General features: G+C 45.5%; 1 protein-coding gene across 1 annotated transcript in view; it reads left to right on the forward strand.

Moving 5' to 3' along the window:
• CUNH4orf45 (chromosome unknown C4orf45 homolog) overlaps window positions 1-20,640 on the forward strand; it is a 29,515-nt gene extending 8,875 nt beyond the window's left edge. Inside the window, exons 3-4 of the mRNA XM_052690102.1 lie at window positions 3,629-3,687; window positions 20,484-20,640. Of these exons, the coding sequence (XP_052546062.1) occupies window positions 3,629-3,687; window positions 20,484-20,640 (216 nt within the window). The remainder of the gene's footprint in view (window positions 1-3,628; window positions 3,688-20,483) is intronic.
• Window positions 20,641-22,112: the final 1,472 nt, after the last annotated feature.

The following is a 22,112-nucleotide window of genomic DNA, read 5'->3' on the forward strand; positions in this document are numbered from 1 at the left end:
TGTCTATCAGAATCACAGAATGGACAGAGTTGGAAGGGACCTCAAGGATGATGAATCTCCAACCCCCTGCCACACGCAGGGCCACCAAACTCCACATTTAATACCAGACCAGGGCCCCATCCAACCTGGCCTTGAACACCTCCATGGATGGACGGGCCATCCACAACCTCTCTGGGCAGCTGTTCCAGCACCTCACCACTCTCTCTGTAAAGAACTTCCCCCTGACATCCAACCTCAATCTCCCCTCCCTCAACTTCAAACCATTTTCCCCTTGTTCTGCTGTTATCTCCCCTTTCAAAGAGTTGATTCCCCTCCTGTTTGCAGGCTCCCTTTAGGTACTGCAGGCTGCAATGAGGTCACCCAGCAGCCTTCTTTTCTCCAGGCTGAACAAGCCCAGCTCCCTCAGCCTGTCTTTATAGCAGAGGCGCTCCAGCCCTCTGATCATCTCTATAGCTCTGCTCTGCACCCTCTCCAACAGCTCCCTTTCTTTCTCGTACTGGGGGCCCCAGACCTGTACACAGCACTGCAGATGGGGCCTCACAAGAGCAGAGTAGAGGGGAACGATCACCTCAATTTTAGCTAAAATCCAGTGCTTATGCTTTCGTTTTCCCTTATTTGATAGAAACACTGCTGAGACCCTCTAAGCAAGCACATGCAAGACAACCAGCCTCACCAGAGTAAGGCTTTCAAACAGGTCATACAAAGTGCCTATTCTTAACTCACAATGCTTCTGCCGGAGTTAACACCCCCAAATTTCTGAAAAATGAAAGCACATCACATGCTGAACAATGGCCTTAATGTTGTCACCATAGAGATGACACTTTGCAGCCCTTATTTATATCTCCTTCATTGCACCAAACAAATGCTCTCTCTTCATAGACAAATGCTTTTGGTTTCTTGGGGGTGATTTCTCTAGATGATGTTTAAAATAATGCCTTTGTAAAGACATAAAGGTTATTTTGTAGTACAGGGAACTTTTCAAGATAAATAATACAGTAACATTTCTGACAGAAGAAAGACAACAATCAGCTAGAATAAATGCAAAGGGAATTCTTTAGTTAAAATGATCAACAGACAACACAGATACTCTCTTTGTCTTTGAAAAAAAGAATGAAAGAACCCATTATTTGCATATGGCCAATGAACTTCAAAATACAGAGAAGGAAATATTTTGGCTAAACAAAACCAAAAATATTTTTCTACTGTTGGTAAACCAAAATCACTCATTTTTTACTTGAAAACAACACAAAAAATAACATTTTGAAACACTTTTCACAACACTTTTCCTTTTTTCCCATTGTATCTGTTGGGTTTTTTGGTACAGTTTTGCTCTGCTCTTTCACCTCTAAGAAGAGCTGCCTTCTGTGCCATGCAGCCTTACTGCACTAAGTTCTCACGCTCCTGTTGGGCAATATCTATAGTGAAGCAACTTCCCCCCTCAGCTGCTTATTGTACAAATTCACAGTTCAACTTAAGACCTTATTAGCAGTAAGGAAATCTACACCTCTTGTAGCTGAATGGGAGATGCATCTGCTAGTCACAAACAGGTGTGGAGTTTGGTTTGGTAGGTCTAATTGCAGTCACCTTCCACACCTGCTTCCTGATCAGCCCCAGGCTAGACCCAAAGAGTAACAATCCCCTCAGTTTGTGCTTTGCCTTTTTTTTTCCCTTGACTTTTAATCCAGTTAATTCTTTTTGAATTGTCCTTGCTGCCGTGACAGCTATGCCCACAAACTCAAAACCCCTTAAAACACTGATTTGATACTACCAAAAAAACAGCAACCCACGTCCTTCTGCAGTGATCAACCATCTCCTGAGATAGAGAGCTCTGCAGGGTAACCAAAGGCCAAATCCTTCCCAGGAGACAAATCAACCACTCTGTAACCCTCCATGGCCACAGCAGAAGAGAAGAACCAAAAACACCTTGTATTTGGAGCAAGCAGCTGCTGATTCAGCTGGCTAGATCCTTGCCTTCATCACTGTAAAGGTGCCATCGCTGCAACTGCTGGATTAAATATGCTTAATAGCTTCTAATTTCAGAAGCTGATTAAATCATTGCTCTGGCCTTGTGGTTCACCAACAGCCCTTGATGTAGCTCATGCTTTCCCAAAACAGCTATACTGCTGTATAATCAATGAACATTAAGATGTTATAATTATGACATAAACAAGAGAGTGTGACAAAGCAGACTATGATAACAAAAGAGAATAAATGGCAGGCTTACCCCTATCCTGGGCTCACTCACAAAACACCAGCAGAGCAGATCTCCAGAAGAGATCCTTCTCCACTGGCAGCCAGCTCTTAAATAGGTCTTGGAGTAGCACAGCCAGGCAGCACAGCTGAATTGCCTTCACCTGTGCTCCTCTGGCTGACTCATGGCTCACCTCAGGTGATCAATCAGAGCTTCAGGCCGTGACCCAGCAGTTCCCCAGTCCCCAGGCACTCATGCTTTTGCCCCTCACAGCAATATGAATTCAGCTGGTTTGTGGTACTTGATGCTGTGTTCTGGAGACCACCGTACAACTGGTGCAGATGGGGTGGATATGCCTGGAGGAGTTCTGTTCTTCAAGCTGTCCTAGGCAAGGGTAACCTGGGAGAATCAACCTCCCCAAAGCAGGAATCACCTCCCTTCTGTGCAAACAGTACAGAACAATCAAACCTAATTAAAGTTTTCACAGTAATTTGCTGCTGCTGCTTTTACAAAAGTCTGCACACTGCTTATGTCTTCCAGAGAAGCCCACAGAACTCTGGTTTATCTCCCCTGGCATCTCTGACAAAGAAAGCTGCCACATGCTCCCCTTATCTCTCTATATGCCTCATCAGGGAAGAAAACACCCTGCAAAAAAACGTTACTCATAGTGACTGTGGTGATAGATGTCCCCACTGCTGCAGCCTGAAGCCCCTGAGGCAGGAAGGGAGGTCGTGTCCTCCTCTCAGCCACAAACACGCTGAAAAGCTCCAGTCCATCTCAGCAAATGGGATAAAGCTGTGTGCTGGAGTCTGTGCATCAGTGCCTATACAAATGTCTCTGTGCATCATACAAATCATATAGATCATATAAAGACTGCCTAGAGGGGGGGTGCTGCTGGCAAATGCACCATGCCATGCCACTTCTCTCCCCAAGGCAAGCGTAATGCGTGTGGCTATTTCACTCAGCAAGTGAAGTTTAAAAAATAACTCCTTATTGATGAATCATGACATACTTAGCAGCGATATCTGCTGTCCTATCTGCCTCGTGCCTCATGATTGCAGAGGCGGTTTGTCATGCACTTTTGCTATCGCCCCTTCACTGTTTCTGAGTTATGGCCGCTCGATGCACTTTAAAACAATCCCTCACCTTTCCAACAACTGTTCTGCTTAAATAATAACAACAGACAACTGCAGGGTGACGTTTCTCTAAGTGACATTTTATTACCTCTCTAGATCACTCTTCCCAAAAATTTAAAGGTGTCAAACCGCAGCCAAGCTCACCATCTCTGCAGTCTATGCACAATACAAAAGCAAGAGATGCTTGTTATTTTCCACCATCTCCGGTTCCTTTGTCACAGCTAAATGGACCTGGTCCTACTGGAGAATAATACCTTAAGGTTAACACTGTACATAATTCGATTCTGTTTCCCTTTTACAGAGAGGACAGATCTGGCAGGCTGCTGAAGATCAAGCAACACACCGATACCAAAGTCCATGGTAACCACTTATTAATTATTGAAAATATGTTCTAATTGCTACTGTGTAAGGATGTTCTTCAGGAGCACCTGCAGTAGGCCAGTTATTGGCATACTTGACTTTGAAGATTAACATATCTAACAAATTTACTGCTGGCACCCTGTGCTGCAGAAACCATTGAGAATGCAAAGCTAATATTTTGTCATAAACCAATGAAAGTATTCCTGCATTGAAGTACAATGCATTTCAAGCAGCTAGAAGGGGTCTCAGGGGAATATTTAATCCCCTTTGAAGAGAGAGTCCTGTTTCGCAGAAGCCCATTTAGTTTCTGATGAAATTTCTCCAGTTACTTTCATTAATACATCTTGAAAGAACTCACAGGCTTATAAAGTGATGATCAGAAACAATCATCTTCAGCTGAGAATTTGTTACAGAAACTGTAAAGTGACAGTAGAAAAAGCCCTTATGGGACTTGCAGAGTTATTCCAGCAAAACCATGCATGTGAAAAGAGATTGCATTGTGCTAGCAATACGTAAGACTTCAAGAGGTTCACCACAGCCAAGAGCTTTGACTACTGAGGCATTCATAATGGAGTCCAAGGTTAAAGATGAAGAGGTGAGGAGGACTGAGGGCATATGGAGAAGGAGAGCTCAAGGGGTTTTGCTTCACCTCCTCTCTTTCCCCCAGGAATTTCCCACTGGAAAACAGAGTATTAACGAGTGCGAGGCAATGAACTTCAGTAGAAAACAGGAAATGCTTAAATTCCCTATAGCTGGCCTGGGAATCAGTGGGGGATGACTGAAGTACGTCTTCCCACAGCGGGTTGCCACACATGCCACCTGCTCCCGGGGCTGCCAGAGTCTGTCCTGTCCCTGCTCAGCAAAGTAATGGGCTCTGCTGGCCTCAGGTGCCTGGGCAGCTCCTCTGAGCTGATCCCAGTACCTCTGGTGGCAGCAGCACTACTGGGAACAGACGAGCCAGCTGGTCTTCGATAGCTATCATCACTCCCTACACTGCAGCATGGCTACGCTTCCCACTGCACCAGGATTACAAAACCTCCAGGAACTGGCTGCTTATTTTGGCTATTACAGCAGTGTGTTGTTGAGACTCTCGTAGGCTGGTGACAAGCTGCAGCATCAAAAAGGCTACCACAAAATCTTGGATCCCATCGCTGGGCAACAGCCAGCAGCAGTCAGACAGCGCTGCAGCTTTTGCCGTAAGGCACTCATAAAGCACGTGTCTTATTAAGCACTTTGAAAGCAATCCTGGTTTAAATTGATTGTTGATCAAAGAAGCAGCAGTTTGCTGCTGGGGAATGCTCTATTTGCTTTTCATCACAGGAAGGTGAATAAGTAAACAGACACCCAAGTTGGAACCAAATAAATTAAATGCATTCAATTAGCTAATGGAATGGATCACAAAGGGGGGCTCTTTTGGAAAATTCAATTAGCTTTTCCTGATGTGCTGGGATTCTCATTAACACTATTATTTTATTTTATCTTAATATTCTCTGTAATATACAGGGGAATGACTTTCAACAGAGCCTTTCTCCTGCCCTTCCCATACCTTTCAGACCCAATTCTCTTCAATCTTATAATCAGTACTAATATGTGAAAAACATTTTTAAGCTAAATAACTGGCAAAGTTCATGAGTACAAGGAACATATTTCAGATTTTTCTAATGGAACAGGGTGTTCTCAGAGATCAGTTTCAGGAGTTGTTGCATGATTTAGTACCATTGCTTAGAGAAAGGCTTGACTCAGGCATGCTCACCAGTGCCTTTTTATGGAAGAATAACTGAAAAAGAAAGCTGGAAGATGTATTTTTCCTGTGCAGAGCTGCCTCGTGGTGTTGTTCTGGATGAGCTCCTTCTGCTTGCATTAGGTAAATTAAGGGGAACGTGGCATTTCTTGAGGTTACATACAGAGTTGCCAGGCGCACCTCCTTCATGGTGCCACAGTGGTGCTCTGTGTGGGGCTGCAGCCTTCCCATCCCCTTGCACTGTCCTCACCACAGCTCCGTAGAACCTCAGGTCAGGAAATGCAGTGCGTGATCAGAAATGGCTGTAAAACCCCACCTGGTCCTTCCTGAAGAGACAAAAGAAGAAGGGCCAAAATTTCCTGTGAGTACAGTTCTATTCAGCACATGTGTTTTCAGAAGGAGCTCCTTCCTCTTTGCAAGTGTGCCTGAGCTCACACCAAGCACGTGGTGACAGGTCTCAAATGCCCCCTGGTTGAGCTGAGGAGATACCGGAGGAAGGATGGAGAAGATCTCATCTGCCCCATGGAAAACCCAAAGCCTGCATTAAAGATGGCTCAACAGCAGGAAGCAGATATCCTGGGCAGGGTTGAGAAAGAGCAAGCTGGGGACAAAAAGACACTTGGGCAGAAAGCATTTCTTTCCCAGGCAAGCAAAATAGCCAGGTACAGATGGAGCTCCAATATCTTGATGGTCACGTGCTTAAACTCAAGTGCTCTGCTGGATGAGATCTGGCATGCCCTTATGTAAGGGAATTATTTTTATCTAGCCTGATAGAGGCTTGAATATTTTGAGAACTCATAGATCTCATTGCTATGGAAACTAACTCTGTATCTTGAGGTCAATCTTGCTATCTCCAACTTGCAGAGTCTGCATCAAATCTTATTTAAAAAAAAAAAAAAGAAAGAAAGAAAGAGAGAGAGAGAGAGAGAGAGAAAAAGAACAAGTCTGGCCTGGCTGTATGTGCAGTTTCAGCCCCACTCCTCGCTGCCCTTGTCTCACTTCTGTAGCCAAAGGCAGCCTTTACAGGGCAGAGAGGTTACAATACTGGCAGTTCAGTGCCAACTGGAAGTTTGGGAACTGATGCTGTTAGCACAGACAATCAGTGCAGAAGATCAAGCATGCAAACTGGGCTCACCCAGGGACAAGCATCCCCATGGGGAAGGCTTGCCTCATACAGATGGGCACTCCTTTGTTGAGTGACCAAGCTGGAATGCTCACTGATGCTCCAAAATACCAAACAACCCTTTCCCAACCCATAGATTTACAGCAGGAGCATTTGCTTGTCTTTTTTTTATGGTGAAAACTGCATGAATGAATGGAATTGCTGCCATGGGACCGATTCAGCTGGTGCCATCTCAGAGAAACAGATTGGCTCCATCTTGTGTCAGGACATCTGCCACATTGCAAAATTTGGGCTTTTCCCTCTCCCATCCGACTTTTCTCCTGCACCACTTCAGTTCCTCTCTTTTTACAGTTTACCAGACTTAGAATTGTTTCAACTGTAAAGTTCTACTTTAAAAAAAAAAAAAAAATAGATTCAGGTTTAGGCAAAAATAGTAAATTTCAGTTTATATAATCCCTGAGGTGTTTTTTTCCCCTCTTTCTGCCAAAAAAAAAAAAGAAAGCAGTGCTTGTCAGTAAAAATGAGATGCTTTCTTCCTAAATGCTAATGCTCACTTGCTACATTTGTTTCTATGTTAATGCACTCGTTACACTTCAGCACTTGATAAACGTGCTTTATCCAGGTGGCCTCAGCATCTGCAGCTAGAGGAGGAGCTCTGTTCACCTTCTTTGCTATTTTTAGGTTTGTGTAATGTTGACTTTCACCCTCTGCAGAACAAGGCTAATTAATCTCCTACCTGTGCTCAAAGTTGCTTTTTTGTTGGTTTTTTTTTGGTCTTTTGATTTTCTGAAAATTCATATTCCTACTGAACAGTTGCAGAACGTTTTTCTGCATTTTCCCCTCAGCGTGGGTAAAACCAATATCTCACTCTGCTCCCTTTTTATCCAAATCAAGCATCAGACAGGCAAGCACTCCGACTTCTGGAGAATCAGGGTCACGCGATGGTGGAAAATTAGAAGGAAGCATTTTTTGAAGGTTGAAGGGAATTCAGCTTTAACAGGAAAGGAAAATCCCACAAGTTTAATTCTTGTAATGGATGGCAGTGACACGCGCTCTGCTTTCTGGGATGAGTATCATTCCATAAAGGAATGCAACACGAACCAGTAGTTAAGCTAGGACAGATGTTGCTGGAAATATCTGAAAGATGTTTACTTTATATTATTAGTGATCAAATACGCAGCGTTCTTGGGTAAGTCATCCTCATGACTTCCCACAAGACATAATATTTTCCTTGTTGGAAAAAGCAAATAACTAAATTGTAGGCAGCTTTTAGTAACCCAGACATTTTGGCCTGGTGGCGTAGCTGCTGAGGTATCCACCAGCATCCCCAGCCCAACTGCTGCCCCAGCCTTGCTCCCCTTTTTCCCTCTGCACATCAGAACGATTCCCTCATTTCCAGCCCAGCACTGCTACTTTTCCCAATACCTTCACAAAGAGGAACGGCCACCCTGGAGCAAATTGTGCCTTCCTCCTGCAGATGCCCCTCAAAAATAACCTACTTCCACTTGCCACTTGCTCAGTGAGTCACTCTGAGCTTGATTAAGATGCAAAAAAATATATTTTTTCTTCTGATCAGGGTGTGCAATTGGCACATATGGGATTTCCCCTCACACAGATTACAAAGCTTTCAGCTACTACAGTAGAACTACTGCAGTCTTCCCCAAGGACACACTTGTAGATAGCAAACAATAAAATAAAAATAAAATAAAATCACTGCAGTTAATACATTCCTATAAAGTTAAAGCTGATTTAAGGCTGCCAACACTGAGTTGCATTAGTATAATCCCCTTTAACTAATCAGGTGTGAGCTGTATGTGGTACGAACCCAAGCCCTCTATTATAGGGGGAAAAAAAAAGACTCAGCAGCAAAGAGAGGGAGGTGTGAACCCTTCCTTCTCTTCACCCCTCTCTCCTTGCTGGGCCTGCCACCCTTTCATGATGGAGGCCGAGCAGTTTTTCAGCTCCCACAAACCCTGCTCTTTTTTGGTCCCCGACCTGTTGCTCACATCACTGGAGCTGCTGGGTTGGTGTGGCAGCTATTTATAACTGACCAAGTGGCATTTTCTGATTCCGTCACCCCACTGGTGATGGAAATGGATCAGAAGAAGCAAGCAGGCTGGGCTGTGGCTGTCATGCACTGGCCAAACAGCTGGCCTCCCCCAGACCCATGCCTTGAATGTCCATGTCCTAAATCTCCTGCTTTTATACCCCTCGCAGGGTACTTCCCTACCTTCAGGTCTTTCCTATATCTAAAATATGCTTGCTGCAGTATGGCCATAGATTACTTTTCTCATCAGCCTGGGGGCACAGGAAGTGATACAGCTCTTACTGCAATCCCATTGACTTCAGGGGAATTGCTTCCACTAGAGCAAGCAAAATCAGAATGAATAAACGTCCTGTTCCTCCATTATTAACAGAGTTGTGCCATGAAGCCCACTGGAGCAATTAGATAGATAGCAATTAGATAGCTGATGACTGACTGAGCCTCTGCCGTGCCGTCCCTGGGCATGTGGCAGGTTAAACTACGTGTCTGGATACCAGGAGAAGACAAACTAATCCTCAGTTTGTATTTTGCATCTCCCAACCCGCCAGCACATCAGGCAGAGGCTGCCCACTCCATCTAGCAGCAGAGCAGCCTTGCGTTCAGCAGTGCAGGGCATCCTCCTCCTTATCCCAGAGCCTGCCGAGAGCCAGAGCTGCTCTGGCAGAGCAGAGGAGGGGCACTGACAGAAAAACATCCTGCTCTTTGCTTTTACAATCCATTTGGAAACAGCTGGTAATTTCATTTTCTCTGTCTTTTCCCGTTGGGAATTTATTTTTTCTAACTCCTCCTGTTGAGAAGCAAAGTGCTCAAGCACTCGCAGGGGGTCCTTTCTCCCTCACTTGAGAGATGCGAAAACCCTGAGTCCCAGAAACATGACTTGGCCTTGGACGCAGATTTGATGGAGCCAGAAACAGTTCCCAACTCCAGAGTGCCATGTGAACACATGAGCCACAAGACCATCCCTCTTCTTCATCACTGGTTCACATTTAATTTAGATGCAAACACAAAAAGGCTGCAAAACAAAGCAACACCATCACCACCCAAAGCCTCAGGCCCAGATCCACCATGAGTCAGACACACAAAGCTGCTCCCAAACTGCACCCAGCCATCACACAAGTGCTGTAGGAAGTGCTGGCAAGCTGCCTCCCTGTGCAGAGGCTGCTCACACCTTGAAGATGCTGCCCAAAGGGGGCTGGGGTTACTGGAAAAGCAAGGGGAAGGATCTCCCAAAGCCAGACGCATTCTGCACTTCCAGATGCTCTCTCAGAATCAGGTCCAAGAACCACCCCAAGCCCTGACCCAAGTCACAAATGCCACAGGGATTACTGGGCTCATCCACTCTTCTGTATCCCACTGTCTGGATTAATGGAATCGCCCATTTCATTTTTTCATTCCAGAAGTTACTGGTGCCAGCCTTTCTCCTCCCAGTGTTAATGCATCTTTCTTGCTCATGTCCTTTTAGACTAAAAGGAATAATTAATATCCCAATAATTACCATCTCACAGTGCTTTGTAATGGATAGGCCATTTACTTTCTGAGCAGCTTTAATCTCCATGGATGCACCCACCACTAACAGTAACACTTGGGTGGTATCCTTTCTGTCTTGCCTTGGAACTCAGTTACATCTCTCAGAGTGAGCAGCAGCAAAATGGTTCACCATGTGGCTGTGTTCAGAGAGGAACGTGGCAGTTCCAGCTCCTGTCATACCTTGCTGTATTGCTCCCAAAGGTGTAGTTAATTTTCCTACCTCCTATTGCCAGCTGCACGAAAATTCATATTCTGGGCAATTTCCTTATGTACAAGACATAGGTTTTTGCTTTAAGTGACAAGCAAAAAAAAAAAAAAAACAACAACAACAACAAAACCCTCATCTGTGCCTTCTGCCAATACATTCTCATTAAGGAACTTCCACATTTCTCCACAACGGGGTTTTCTCTCCCCTTCTCTCTCCCTGCCTCCAATTCAGAAATGTCAGGAGTTAGAAGTGCTGACGTTGTTCTTGCTGCAGGGCTACAGGGAAGAGAGGCTTTTCTGCTAAGCAGAAATGTGACCTGCAGATTTCTTAGCCTTCAGCTGAAGGAAATAGGATGTTGCCTCTTGCACAAAGGGGTTTCACAAAGGACTCACATAACCTGTTCTCTGCCACTGCTGGTTAATAGCATGAGTTGAAGCTGCAAGCAAACGGTAAGGATCTTGCTGTTGGTCTAACTGAACGCCTTTTACTTCTTTCAAAGAAATGTGAAGGAAATATTGCAGCTCGGTTTTCTCCCTTTTCTCAGTAACTCCCAACTTCAGGCTCCCCTGTAGCAAAACAGCAGGAGCTGAGATCTAATCTCTGCTGCAGCTGACTTACGCAGGATACAACAAATCTCCTTGCAGATCTGCAGAAGGGAATAAAGAATGACAGGCAGCTCAGTCCGTTTGTTCCCACTGCAGCCTTCACTCTTGTAAAAAGCAGCTCAATTTCATATAATCACAACAGCAAGCCGCTATAAGAGAATACATTAAAAACACATTGGTGCAGTAAAAGAATGCTGTTTCACCAAAGGTCATGCTTTCAGTGCAGAGGAGGCTGCCAGTCACAGCAAAATGCCAGTACGTCATACTGCAAAGCATCGACTCGCCCATTCCCTAACTGCCTCAGCTGCAAAAAATGAGACTGGCAGTATTTACCTACCTCCTCAGATGCTGAAATAGTCAGTCATAAATTAAAAATACATGCTACTGAATATTTTAGAAGAGGCACGTGAAAAGTAAGACATATAGCTCCACAGAGTGGATTATATGTGAGACATGCATTGCTAGGAGTGTACACAAAACAAAGCAACCAATAGTCTTGGAAAAAATCCCAATAACTATGCTGACAATATTTCATTGGTTTTAGCATAATTGCATCTAATATTCCACAGCATTTATTTAGGACAAGGAGGCACTAAACTTCAAAGCATTTAACACAAACATTTCTTCAGTTTCAGGAAGGCTCCCCTCCCTTTCCAACTGCCCACAGCACAGCACTGTTTCTCTGTGACCATAAAGATGTGTCCATGGATGGACATCTCTTTTGCATTCTCATCCACAGCTCCAAAGCACTATTTCCTACCGGGTTGCCCTGCTTTCTGCAAAGCTTCCAGCACCAATGGAAGGTGATGATTATGCTACAAGAAAATTCACTTTTAACCTGGGGGTAAATTCGTGGTATTATGCAATTGGAAACCTGTTACTGAAGAGCTCCTTGCCCATTTACCTCTTAGGCAGTTAGTAAATGAAGGAATAGAGTAAAGCTGATTGCATTGACTACATTTTTGCCTTTTTAAGTTGAGCAAAAAGACGTGTACTCACCAGTCCAGGTAGTTGAGGAGGAAAACAGTCTGGCTTATGATATTCATTCTTCCCTTTTTCTCTTCTTATCCTGAGTGATATTTGAAAAGCAGCCCAGGTGTCTGCATGGCAAGCATTAGAGGCTGCTGCACCTGTCACCGTGGCTCCTTTTTAAGGAACTACTTGTTGGTGATTTAAATCTTTTCCAATACACCATTTCTTTAAAATGGCTGCTGGTGGGTGGGCAGCCTCCATTTCTAAAAGATTCAATGATAACTGATTGTTTTTCATCTCAGAATTGGGAAACAGTGACTTACATTGCTTTCCCCTTCCTAAAAAAGAAAATCAGTGAAAGGGTTTTGTTAGACATCACACCTTGCAACTCTGGACAATAGACTTGAAATTTCTCAAGCTTGCCATTATGGTGCAGTTGTACCTCATCAGCTTCCACCTGACCAAGTCCTACAGCTCGAGGCAAGCAGGTCATCATCCTCAGGAGAAATCTGTAAGAATTTGTCACATAAATGCAGCAGATATCTCCTGGCATTGCATGTGCACCACGTTCTTTGAACAGCTGAAGGGCAGGCCAGGCCTCACAATGAGAAGATATGGAAACAGTGTAAAGTGAGAGAGGGTGGCAGTGAAGGTGGGAAAAGATGAGAATAGGAGGGCCTCAAAACAAAAGCAGGAGCAGAGCATGGGGGAAAAGGCTGTAAGCCAGGAGGAGATAAAGCTGAAGGTGGACAGGTAGAGATGGGAACTGAAAAAGTCCTCCTTTAATCAGTCCTTTCCCAAACACATTTTGGTTCAGAACCTGACAATCAACAGACAATTCTGGAGCCTCAACTTCACACTGCTGGCAAACAGCTTTAAAACCCGATGGGGAAAAAGCAAGTTTTCTTATTCCCCTCCATCCCTGACCATAACTATAACGTCACCTTCTGCAACCTTACTGCTATTTTACTTTTTTCAATGTCATAAAACATCTCTACTGCAGCAGCATTAAAAGAGGATTGTATTTGTCTCATCTCTTAGCCCAGCTGTGGTAGGAAGGCAGATAATCAACCAGCAGTTGACTACCTGTAGCCTGTAGCACTTGGTCAGGTGGAAGCTGATGAGGTACAACTGCACCATAATGGCAAGCTTGAGAAATTTCAAGTCTATTGTCCAGAGTTGCAAGGTGTGATGTCTAACAAAACCTTTTCACTGATTTTCTTTTTAGGAAGGGGAAAGAAATTACAGAATAAATAGTATGCAGATATGAATTTCTCATCCCGTTATAGGTTTATATGCATACATTTATCTTCAGCATCAATCAAGGACCAAACCATGCAACATACACAGAAAGTTATGACAAATACCCTCCTACTCAAGGCAGGTTTAGAGGGAGAGATTTTGTTCCAAATGGCAAAATACTCGAACAAAAGCACTGATGATAACTACTACCAGTATGAGCTTTGAAATGGCTTATGACAGAGCCAGATTGGTTCAGTAAGAAAACAGGTTTGGGGCTGGTTAGTTGAGATTTTTTTGCTGGTTTTATGGTTAAGGATAGACAGATGGATAAGGATTTTATTATAGGTATTGGCAAGTCAGTGCTGCTGAAGGGCTGACACACGAAGCACTGACTCAAAGTTGGAATACCAGATTTTCATCAACACTAAATTTAAGCAGAGTTTCTGAAACCGTAGCCTGGATGCGCCGCAGTTTGCACACCACCTACCTCAAAAGAAGGATAACCACAAAGATTAGGAATTATTGTGTCTTAAGGATTAGCAAGGAACGTTCATCACAAAGAAAAGCCAGACCTCTTGAGAAGCCCTGTGTGCAAACATGAACGCTAGGTTCTGCTCAAGAGCACTTAGCAAGGAGCACATCTCACATCATCCATCAAAAAAATTCCTCATTTTCTAACTCCACACTGAAAACTGTTGGCTTGGAAGTCCTGACCCAAAACAATCCAGCTGGAAATGAGTCATCTCCACACGTGGGTGACACTCATCTTTGTTTCCTCATTTGTAGTATAGGCAGCCACTTCATTCCCGAAAGATCCTGTCTCAGCAGTTTCCCTTTTGAGGCAGTACAGTAAGGGAAAGAGCTAAGTAATCTATTTGTGGCTGTCAAACAGTACACTCGAAACTGTATATGCATGGGCAGGTGCCTGAGAGAGCTGCTCAGCTGTGCAATTTTAGTTATGCCGGGATGAGCAGGGGGAGAAAATGCCATGGAGAGGGCAGAGCTAGCAAAGAAAGGCTTCTGGTCAGTGAGAGAATAACTTGATCAGTGTGCGCCTGTGCAGAACGACATCTCGTTGCTAACACAAACCATTTTTTACCATTAATACCACTTCATCTTCAGTAATTAAACATCTTCCAAGAGCATCTCCTCTCATTGAAACAGGAGTTCCTTCTACACGTGGCCCCTACCTCTCTGCCTGCATGGAACCAACAGAGAGCTCAGTGGGAGGGCTTAGAAAAACAAGCAGCAAGCAGCTGCAAAGAAGGTTCATACTTTCCTGACTATTCCAGGCTTTTGGTCAGGAGGCATCAGGAACAAGGCAGGTTTGGAAGCTCCTTGTGGCGCGTGCTCAGCTCACAGTGCCTCTCCGCACTCAGCAGTGCAGCTGGAAGCCATCAGCAACCCGGCTTGGGCTCGTGACATCACTGCTGCACAGAATGCATTTTTCACATACTGAGGGAGCAGGGATGTGTCCTGCCAGCCAGGGGTGTTCGCTGTGTAGGCCGAGCACACTGCAACCCCTCTTCGGTTTGCTGAAGGGGCTGATGCAGCTGCCTGTAAATTGTGCTTATCAGTGCTGTCAGCTGCTTTACAAAACGTGCAGAAATCAGACAAAGGCTGGGTGAGGAAGGCACAGATTTAGCTGGGAGCCTTGGGAGCGATGCTGCGCTGCACACATCACAGCAGGCAGGCTCATGCAAGATGTCTTAGTCTCAACTTGGACAGAGCTCTTTTCTTCATAGTGCCTGGGATGATGCAGTGTTTCGGTTTTAGGAGGAAAAAATGCTGATAACACAGCTATGCTTTCAGTTGTAGCAGTGCAGTGCTGTGTGGAGCCAAGGATGTTTCGCTTTTCTCAGTTTCTTCTGCTGTCCTACCAAGGGGAGGGGGAGGTAAGGAGCTGGTAGGGGACAGAATCAGGACAGCTGAGACATATTCCATACCATATGACATCATACAAAAGGCAAGCTCTGGAAATGGGGGGAGTTTTCTCTTCCTTCTGTTGCACAGGGTCTGGCTGGGGATCAGTCAGCAGGCAGAGAGAATTGGCTGTGCAACTTGCTGTATACAATCACATGTACATTTCTATAGCAATAACTAGTATCCTTTTCTTTCTTCCCTATCACAGTAAATAGTTTTACGTCAAACTCAGGAGATCTATTTTTTATTTTTTTTAATTAATTCTCTCCCCCATCCCATGGGGAAGGAGGGAGTAAACGATTGTATGGTGCTGAGCCACCCGCTGGGTTAAACCACAACAGCCATTTATCAAATGAATCAGCCCAGGGCTCTGCCCTGCAGCCTAATGGAAGGCCTGCCGAGAGCCAGGCTGAGCAGCCAGTCCCTCACCTCATCATGCCTTCAGGAAAGAGGCATTGCAGTTGTTGAGAATTTTACAGTGCACTTTACAATCCCCAGGCAGACAGAGATGGACAAAGAGCACAAATGCAGCGAGCTGAAGGACCAGCTCACCATATCGCTCTCATGCCTCGCCTGCAGTTGATTGCCTGTGCCTGAGAGCACTGTGCAGCTGAATCAAGAGAGGGGCTGCATTTGGGGCTCGGAGAAGAGCAACAAACAGGAGCAGCCTTACAACAGAGCATGTTGCTGGTAGCCCACAGCAAACAGAAAGAAGCCGTGTGTTAACGGAGGCTGTGGTTGTCCACCCAGACCTTCTAAGAGCTGACACAGCAAAGTCCCCATCTCTTGATTTCAGATACCACGAGGTCAAGCCTCGCTCATGACCTCTGAAGGGAAAAATACAGAGACCTGATTTCAAAAATAAATACAAGGGCTCTAAAGTTCAAGTGAAATCCTTATTTCTGCAGATATTTTAGCTGTTTGCATCTGCCTACTGCACCTGTAAGAGCAAAGCAGAGAAGATATTTGCTCGTGCAGATTTGCATTAAGATATCAGAAACAAAAAGATCATACTCAGCAGTTCCAATAGAGAACATACTTGATTTTATACAACTGCATTTCTAGAAGCAAGTCTTAGTCAATAGTATGCAGTTTATGATATTGGTAAGAGCATGCCGTGTAAAAGTGTAGGAAGAAATATGATTTCTAGTGCACTCTAGCACAGAGCAGTTGCAGTGCTGTCTGCACTTCTACTTTGCAGAAGTCACATGGGAGTCAGCTGCTCAGCAAAGCAGCCAGGTCCTTTGGGTCTGAGCGACCTCTGATACCCTCCTGCCTTCGGAGTTAGGCTATCAACATGCTTTCAGTTTTAAGGCTTCAAAGTTCAGACGTGCAGCTGGTCACACAGGCAGTTATTAATTGTTTTTGCATTGCACCAAGAAGCCCTGGGTGCCAGCAAGAGTGAAAGACAGCAGGCATCTAGTTCTGTTGCTGGTTTAAAGGCACCTTTTTAATATCTGCCAGGTAACCAGGGCAAAGGAAGCGAGGTGATTAGTAAATTACAACTTAGAAGAAACTTCAGATTCGCTATGCTTAAAGTGAAATAACACACTGCAAAAGGTACAAAGACTCGGTTGTTTACCCAGTTGTGATAGCTGGGGTCTGAGATTTAAGGCTTTGGATGCAGCCACATCCACTTGGGCATCATTTGACCTTGTTCCTAGCAGCCACTGCTCAGGGCTTGTGTGCTTCCTTGAGCTGTCCCTTCTTGTTATGTATTTTTCCAGCTGACCCCATTGATCCCATCTGAAGGAGCTGAGCGGCTGCATGGAGAAATATCAGACCTGACAAACAACAGCTGTAGCTCCAAAAGAAGTCAGAAGGCCTTTTACATGGTGTTCTCCCCCACCACCCCTCTGGGCAACAACCCTGCTAAGGAGTCTGTCCCCTTCCTTCTTACAGCCCCCCTTTAGGTTCTGAAAGGCCCCTCTCGGGTCTCCCAGAAGCCTTCTCCAGGCTGAGCAGCCTCAGCTCTCTCAGCCTGTCCTCATAGGAGAGATCCACAAGGTCAACACCAAATGCATGTTGCTGTGTCACAGCCAGCCATCACCTTACTTGTCCTTCAGGCCGCAGCATCCCCGTCCTGTCTCTCTAGCAGCCACCTTTACAAGAGCCGCTTCTTGATCTCAAGCAGCCCAAAGAAATCATCCAAACGCCTCTGTTCTGAGACATGGCTTATATCAACTACCCCCAAGGCACCCTGTCCCCGTGGGGATGCTCTGCCCTCAGCTCCCCAGCAGCTGGCCCACATCAGCTCCTGCAGAACAGCTGTGGGGACTGCCATGGCAACACAAACCCTTGGAGCAGGACGGTCACATCTTGGTCAGTCAGGGCTACTTTTATGCTCTGAGTCCCACCGTACAGATTAAAACACATAGCACCAAGATTGAATCAGGAACTAACAGATGTTGCTACAGAGAACTGGAATTTACAACTCCATTTTACTTTGCCGCTCGTTCTTCTATTTCCTCCTGCCCCTACCCTTCCACATAGTTTAAAGCCAATATATTCTTAGTCGCAGTATTTCAGATTACACACGTGCTTCAGAGCAAATCCACATCATACCAGTTTTCTACGCTCAGATAAAAAGATGTTAAGACTCTGCATTGCCACAGAGGAATGCTTATTACAAATATCTGCACATCACTGCATAGAAGCATTGCCCATAAGCTGCTTCTGAGAAGCAGTGAGTTAACATCTTGCACACTCCACATGCCTGCCTATAACACCTTCCCACTGCTTCAAATGAGAAGCTCATTCAGAGACAACTGTCATCTTTCACTTCTGCTTGCTTTTTTTTTCCTGAAAATGAGCACATCCTGGAGCAGACATCAGCTCCTGCTATTTCTCCCTGAGTGTTGCCCAGCAGCCTGTCACAAGTTACTTTTTCTTCACTAGTTATGCATCCTAAGCCAAGAATAAAGATGCACAAGGGCAAAGAAACAGGTGTTTGGAAAACCAAAATACATTTCTTTGGCAGCAACTATGTTAGATTCCTTCAGCTAAACCTCTATACCCTCACAGGCACCCTTGCAATTGTGCACACATTTTTGAGGCAGCACATAAGCATGAGTTCATTTTTTATTTCCCAGAAGATAGACAGGTGCCTGGATGCCAGATACTTTCTCTGACTCTTACAGGACCTGCTAGGAAGGGAAAAGGGAAGAATAGGCCTCTCCATAACACACACACACCTAGCCTGGTTGGCAGGACCACTGGATGACAAATGCATTAACTTAGGACTCAGAAGTTCAGGTGCTAACCTCAGCCCCAGCCTCCTTTGCATACCTTTAGCACCCACCTCATCCTTCTGGGAGGAACTGCGGTCATTACCAAAAGGCCAGGAAAACAAACAGCAGCTTCTTTGATGTTGAGCCCCAGACACAGGGTGAAAATTCCTGCTCTGCTGCCGGTTGGATCTGCTCGAGAACTTGAAGTGGTGAATCAGCTCAGTTAGCTCAGCATGGCACCCAGATTAGGCCATGATACAGGGTGACTGCGGAGAGGTTCAGCGTCTCCAGAGCACTTCTTAGCACTGCCACATGCTACCATATGACACTGATAAGCAGGGTGTAGGCTGTGCTACTGGGATGTTCTATACCCACTGCAGTGCATAAAACCACCTCAAAGTTCAGCAAGCCCACTCTGAAGTTCACAGTCATATTGCAGCCTCAGCACGGTTCCACTGGGCATCACAGCTGAGGACAAGGGCGTGCAGAATGGCAGCCGACCATCACCAAACTACTGCAAGCGTGACAATGCAAATGTAGCCCGTTGCTGCCAGAGATGTCAGCCCTGACAGCCAGCAAGCTCAGCAGGGCGCAGAACTGTGGTTACAATGCTTTCTTAGCACCGCTCCCTTCTGCTGGAAAAGAAATGGCACTTTGTGCTATGAGCAACCAGCCAGCCTGTAGGTGTAGTTTGCTACTGGGGTTTTTGGGACAGCTGCTTTGAGAGATTCTTGCTTCATGCATGCTGTCTCCAGGAATGGAACTCACCCAGTTGTCAGCTTTCACATCAGACCATGGACTACAGTCTTCTAAGCTCCAGCTGCAGCCTCCACGCCAGCTCGCTCAGGGGCTGGCAAAGCAGCTGCTATCAGCAAGGCAAGATATGCAGGAAAACGTCACGCATTTTAATCAAAAGCAGAGAAAGCTAATTTAGGAAGAAGCAGTGGGGGAGGGGCAAGCCAGCTTTTCTGTAAAGCTTAGTATGATCCCAGAGATGAACTAGTTGGATTAGCTACTTAGCAGCAGTGCAGTTCAAACATCACGAGGCTCAGGAAAGGAAACCCTTTGAAGATGGGAACAGCATTCCTGAATTACCTGCTTTCTTACCTACTGCGAGTGCACTTGGGCACTCAATCTGGGAAGCCACCAGCTCTACCTCAGAGCTCATCGGATGCAAATGCATAACAACAACTCCTCCAGCCACACCCACCAGCCCATGAATTACCTACAACACTCAATTTATTTGGCAGCATTACAAATGGGCATTGCATCTTTTGCCCTTTGTTTTTCCCCACTACTAAGCAACAGACAAGATGACTGCGGGAAGGAAATGGCATCATGGAAAACCAGTGAAGGCTACCTCCCTTGCAGGGTACAGCCATGGTTGGGCTTAACACAGATGTTTTAAATGCCAGGAGCCTGACCAACTCACTTGAAACACTGGTGTTTAAGTTACATGCCTCATGGTAAGGCACTGACACAGCTGGGTCAATTCCTCACCAACTTTGGGAGTTGCCCCCAGTACAAGAAAGACATGGAGCTCTTGGAACGAGTCCAGAGGAGGGCACTAAGATGACCAGAGGGCTGGAGCACCTCTACAGGGAAAGGTTGAGGGAACTGGGATTGTTTAGAAGGCTCGAGGAGACCTCATTGTGGCCTTCCAATACTTGAAGGGAACATATAAACAGGAAGGGGAACGGCTGTTTATGAGGGTGGACAGTGATAGGACAAAGGAGAATGGTTTTAAAGTGAGACAGGGGAGGTTTAGGTTGGATATTAGGAGGAAGTTTTTCCCCCCAAGGGTGGTGAGGCACTGGCACAGGTTGCCCAAGGAGGCTGTGGATGCCCCATCCCTGCAGGCATTCAAGGCCAGGCTGGATGTGGCTCTGGGCAGCCTGGGCTGCTGGTTGGTGACCTGCACACAGCAGGGGGTTGGAACTGGATGAGCACTGTGCTCCTTTTCAACCCAGGCCATTCTGTGATTCTACGATTGCATCAGGCAGGCATGCAGAAGGCCCTGCTCAACAGGTCATCAGATTTGACGTCTGCAAGATGAAATGGCAGTTAAGCTCCTACAGGGGGCTGCAAGGCATTATTAAAAACAATGAGCCGAAGAGGAAAAAAAAACCAAAACAACTTCTTCTCAGCACTAACTCTGTTTTTGTTCAATGTTCCCACTAGGCAGCCAGCTCCCTGTGTTCTTGAACATCAAGGCCATGGTGCACGGGCCCGGCTGGCCTGGGATCTGGGCAGGTACAAAGGCTGCCTTGAACCCTCACAGCGAGCGGCCAGTCATGATCCAGCTACTCCCAGCCACCAGCACCAAGGAAAAAGGTGAGGCACCTTCTCCAGCAGAATTCAGAGCCCCGCACCACGGCTGCAGTACCCTTATCTGCAACCTGCAGATGGAAAGAGAATCTTGCTGGTTTGGAAACGTACGAGTACCAATATTGCACAAAGCACAGCCACACAACTAAACGTCAAAAGAGTCGCACACCGTAAGGAACCAAAAACAGTTTAAGAATTCAAAAGGCTTACAGTTGTCAAAGCTGATGGGAAAAGCTTTAGGAGACTTGGCCACCTTAAGGAACTCTATGGAGACAAAAAACAGCAACGCTCCTATCCACAAGCATGGCTCTGGGAAGACCTCAGCCTTCTGAATCAACCCGTATTTCTGCATCCACAAACACTTCTCTTCCCACAGGCTTACTGCCACAGTGGGAGACTCCTCATGGGAGCTCGCCCTCTGTCTGACACCATTTTGTGAGATCACAAAGGAATCTCCGAAGCTCCAAGCAGACAAAAACCAGTTCATGAGATTATATTTATTTTTAAGTGCTTGACTGTCACTCCTAAGCCCTTTGGCCTTGCGTTGACCTTTAGGATTTCTAGAGAAGATGCTACTTGTACTGCTTAAAGTGTTTTAGCTTTGGGATGGTTCCAAACAGCCAAGTGACTGCAACTATTATGAGAGTAATTTTCCAGCATGTGGATTACTAGCATGTGGCCACTTAAGCTATTTTTATATGGGATTGGAAGCCTTGCAGGTCACAGTCCCATGGTTTATCACTCAGCTGCATATCCTTTATGTTCAAAATCCCATTTAGCATTCTCAGTCCTGCTCTCTCTTCAATTGCATCAACACAGAAAGCCAAAGGATACAGTGTGTGAACAATGAATAGGAAAACTCTGCTGTTTTATAGGACTTCCTCATTTAGTGAAGTGGGAGAAAGACCGCACAGTATTGGCACAAGACTTGGTTGCTTTGCAGCACTGTTCGTGTTTACTTATGTCTGCTACAGCCTTCAATTCCTCATTACGTAGCACAAGGAGAATCTCCTCACTGGTTCTGCAATTCCCTTCACCATCTGTTGAAAAGGAAGATGGGTCAAGTCAGTTACAAGGGACATTAATAATTTAAGATGTGGGTTTTTTTTGTTTGCAACAGCAGAAATACACTGCATACATATCTATATATTTTTAAATAGTTTATGTCAGACCAAAGAAACTCCATGGGACCATCCAAATTCTGAGTAGAAGCCAAGGTTCCTGCACCGTGCAAACCATGGAGCCAACCCAAAGATCAACAGCTATCAAAGACATCAGAAGTTGGATTCTCATTGCTTTTCTCCTGCTCCTAGCTGAGGGCCCTGCCCCTTCCTTCACCCTATCCTAGCGTTTACGTGAGCCAAATTCTACTTGTTCATCCAGAAGAGAATCACCAACATTTTTTCCATTCAGGAAAATTGCACTTGCACTCAAGTGAGCCAGGGAACTCCAGAGCATGTGACAGAAGCTTGCAGATGCACC

This window comes from Tympanuchus pallidicinctus, unplaced genomic scaffold, assembly GCF_026119805.1.
Source record: "Tympanuchus pallidicinctus isolate F22 unplaced genomic scaffold, pur_lepc_1.0 scaffold26, whole genome shotgun sequence".
NCBI lineage: Eukaryota > Metazoa > Chordata > Aves > Galliformes > Phasianidae > Tympanuchus > Tympanuchus pallidicinctus.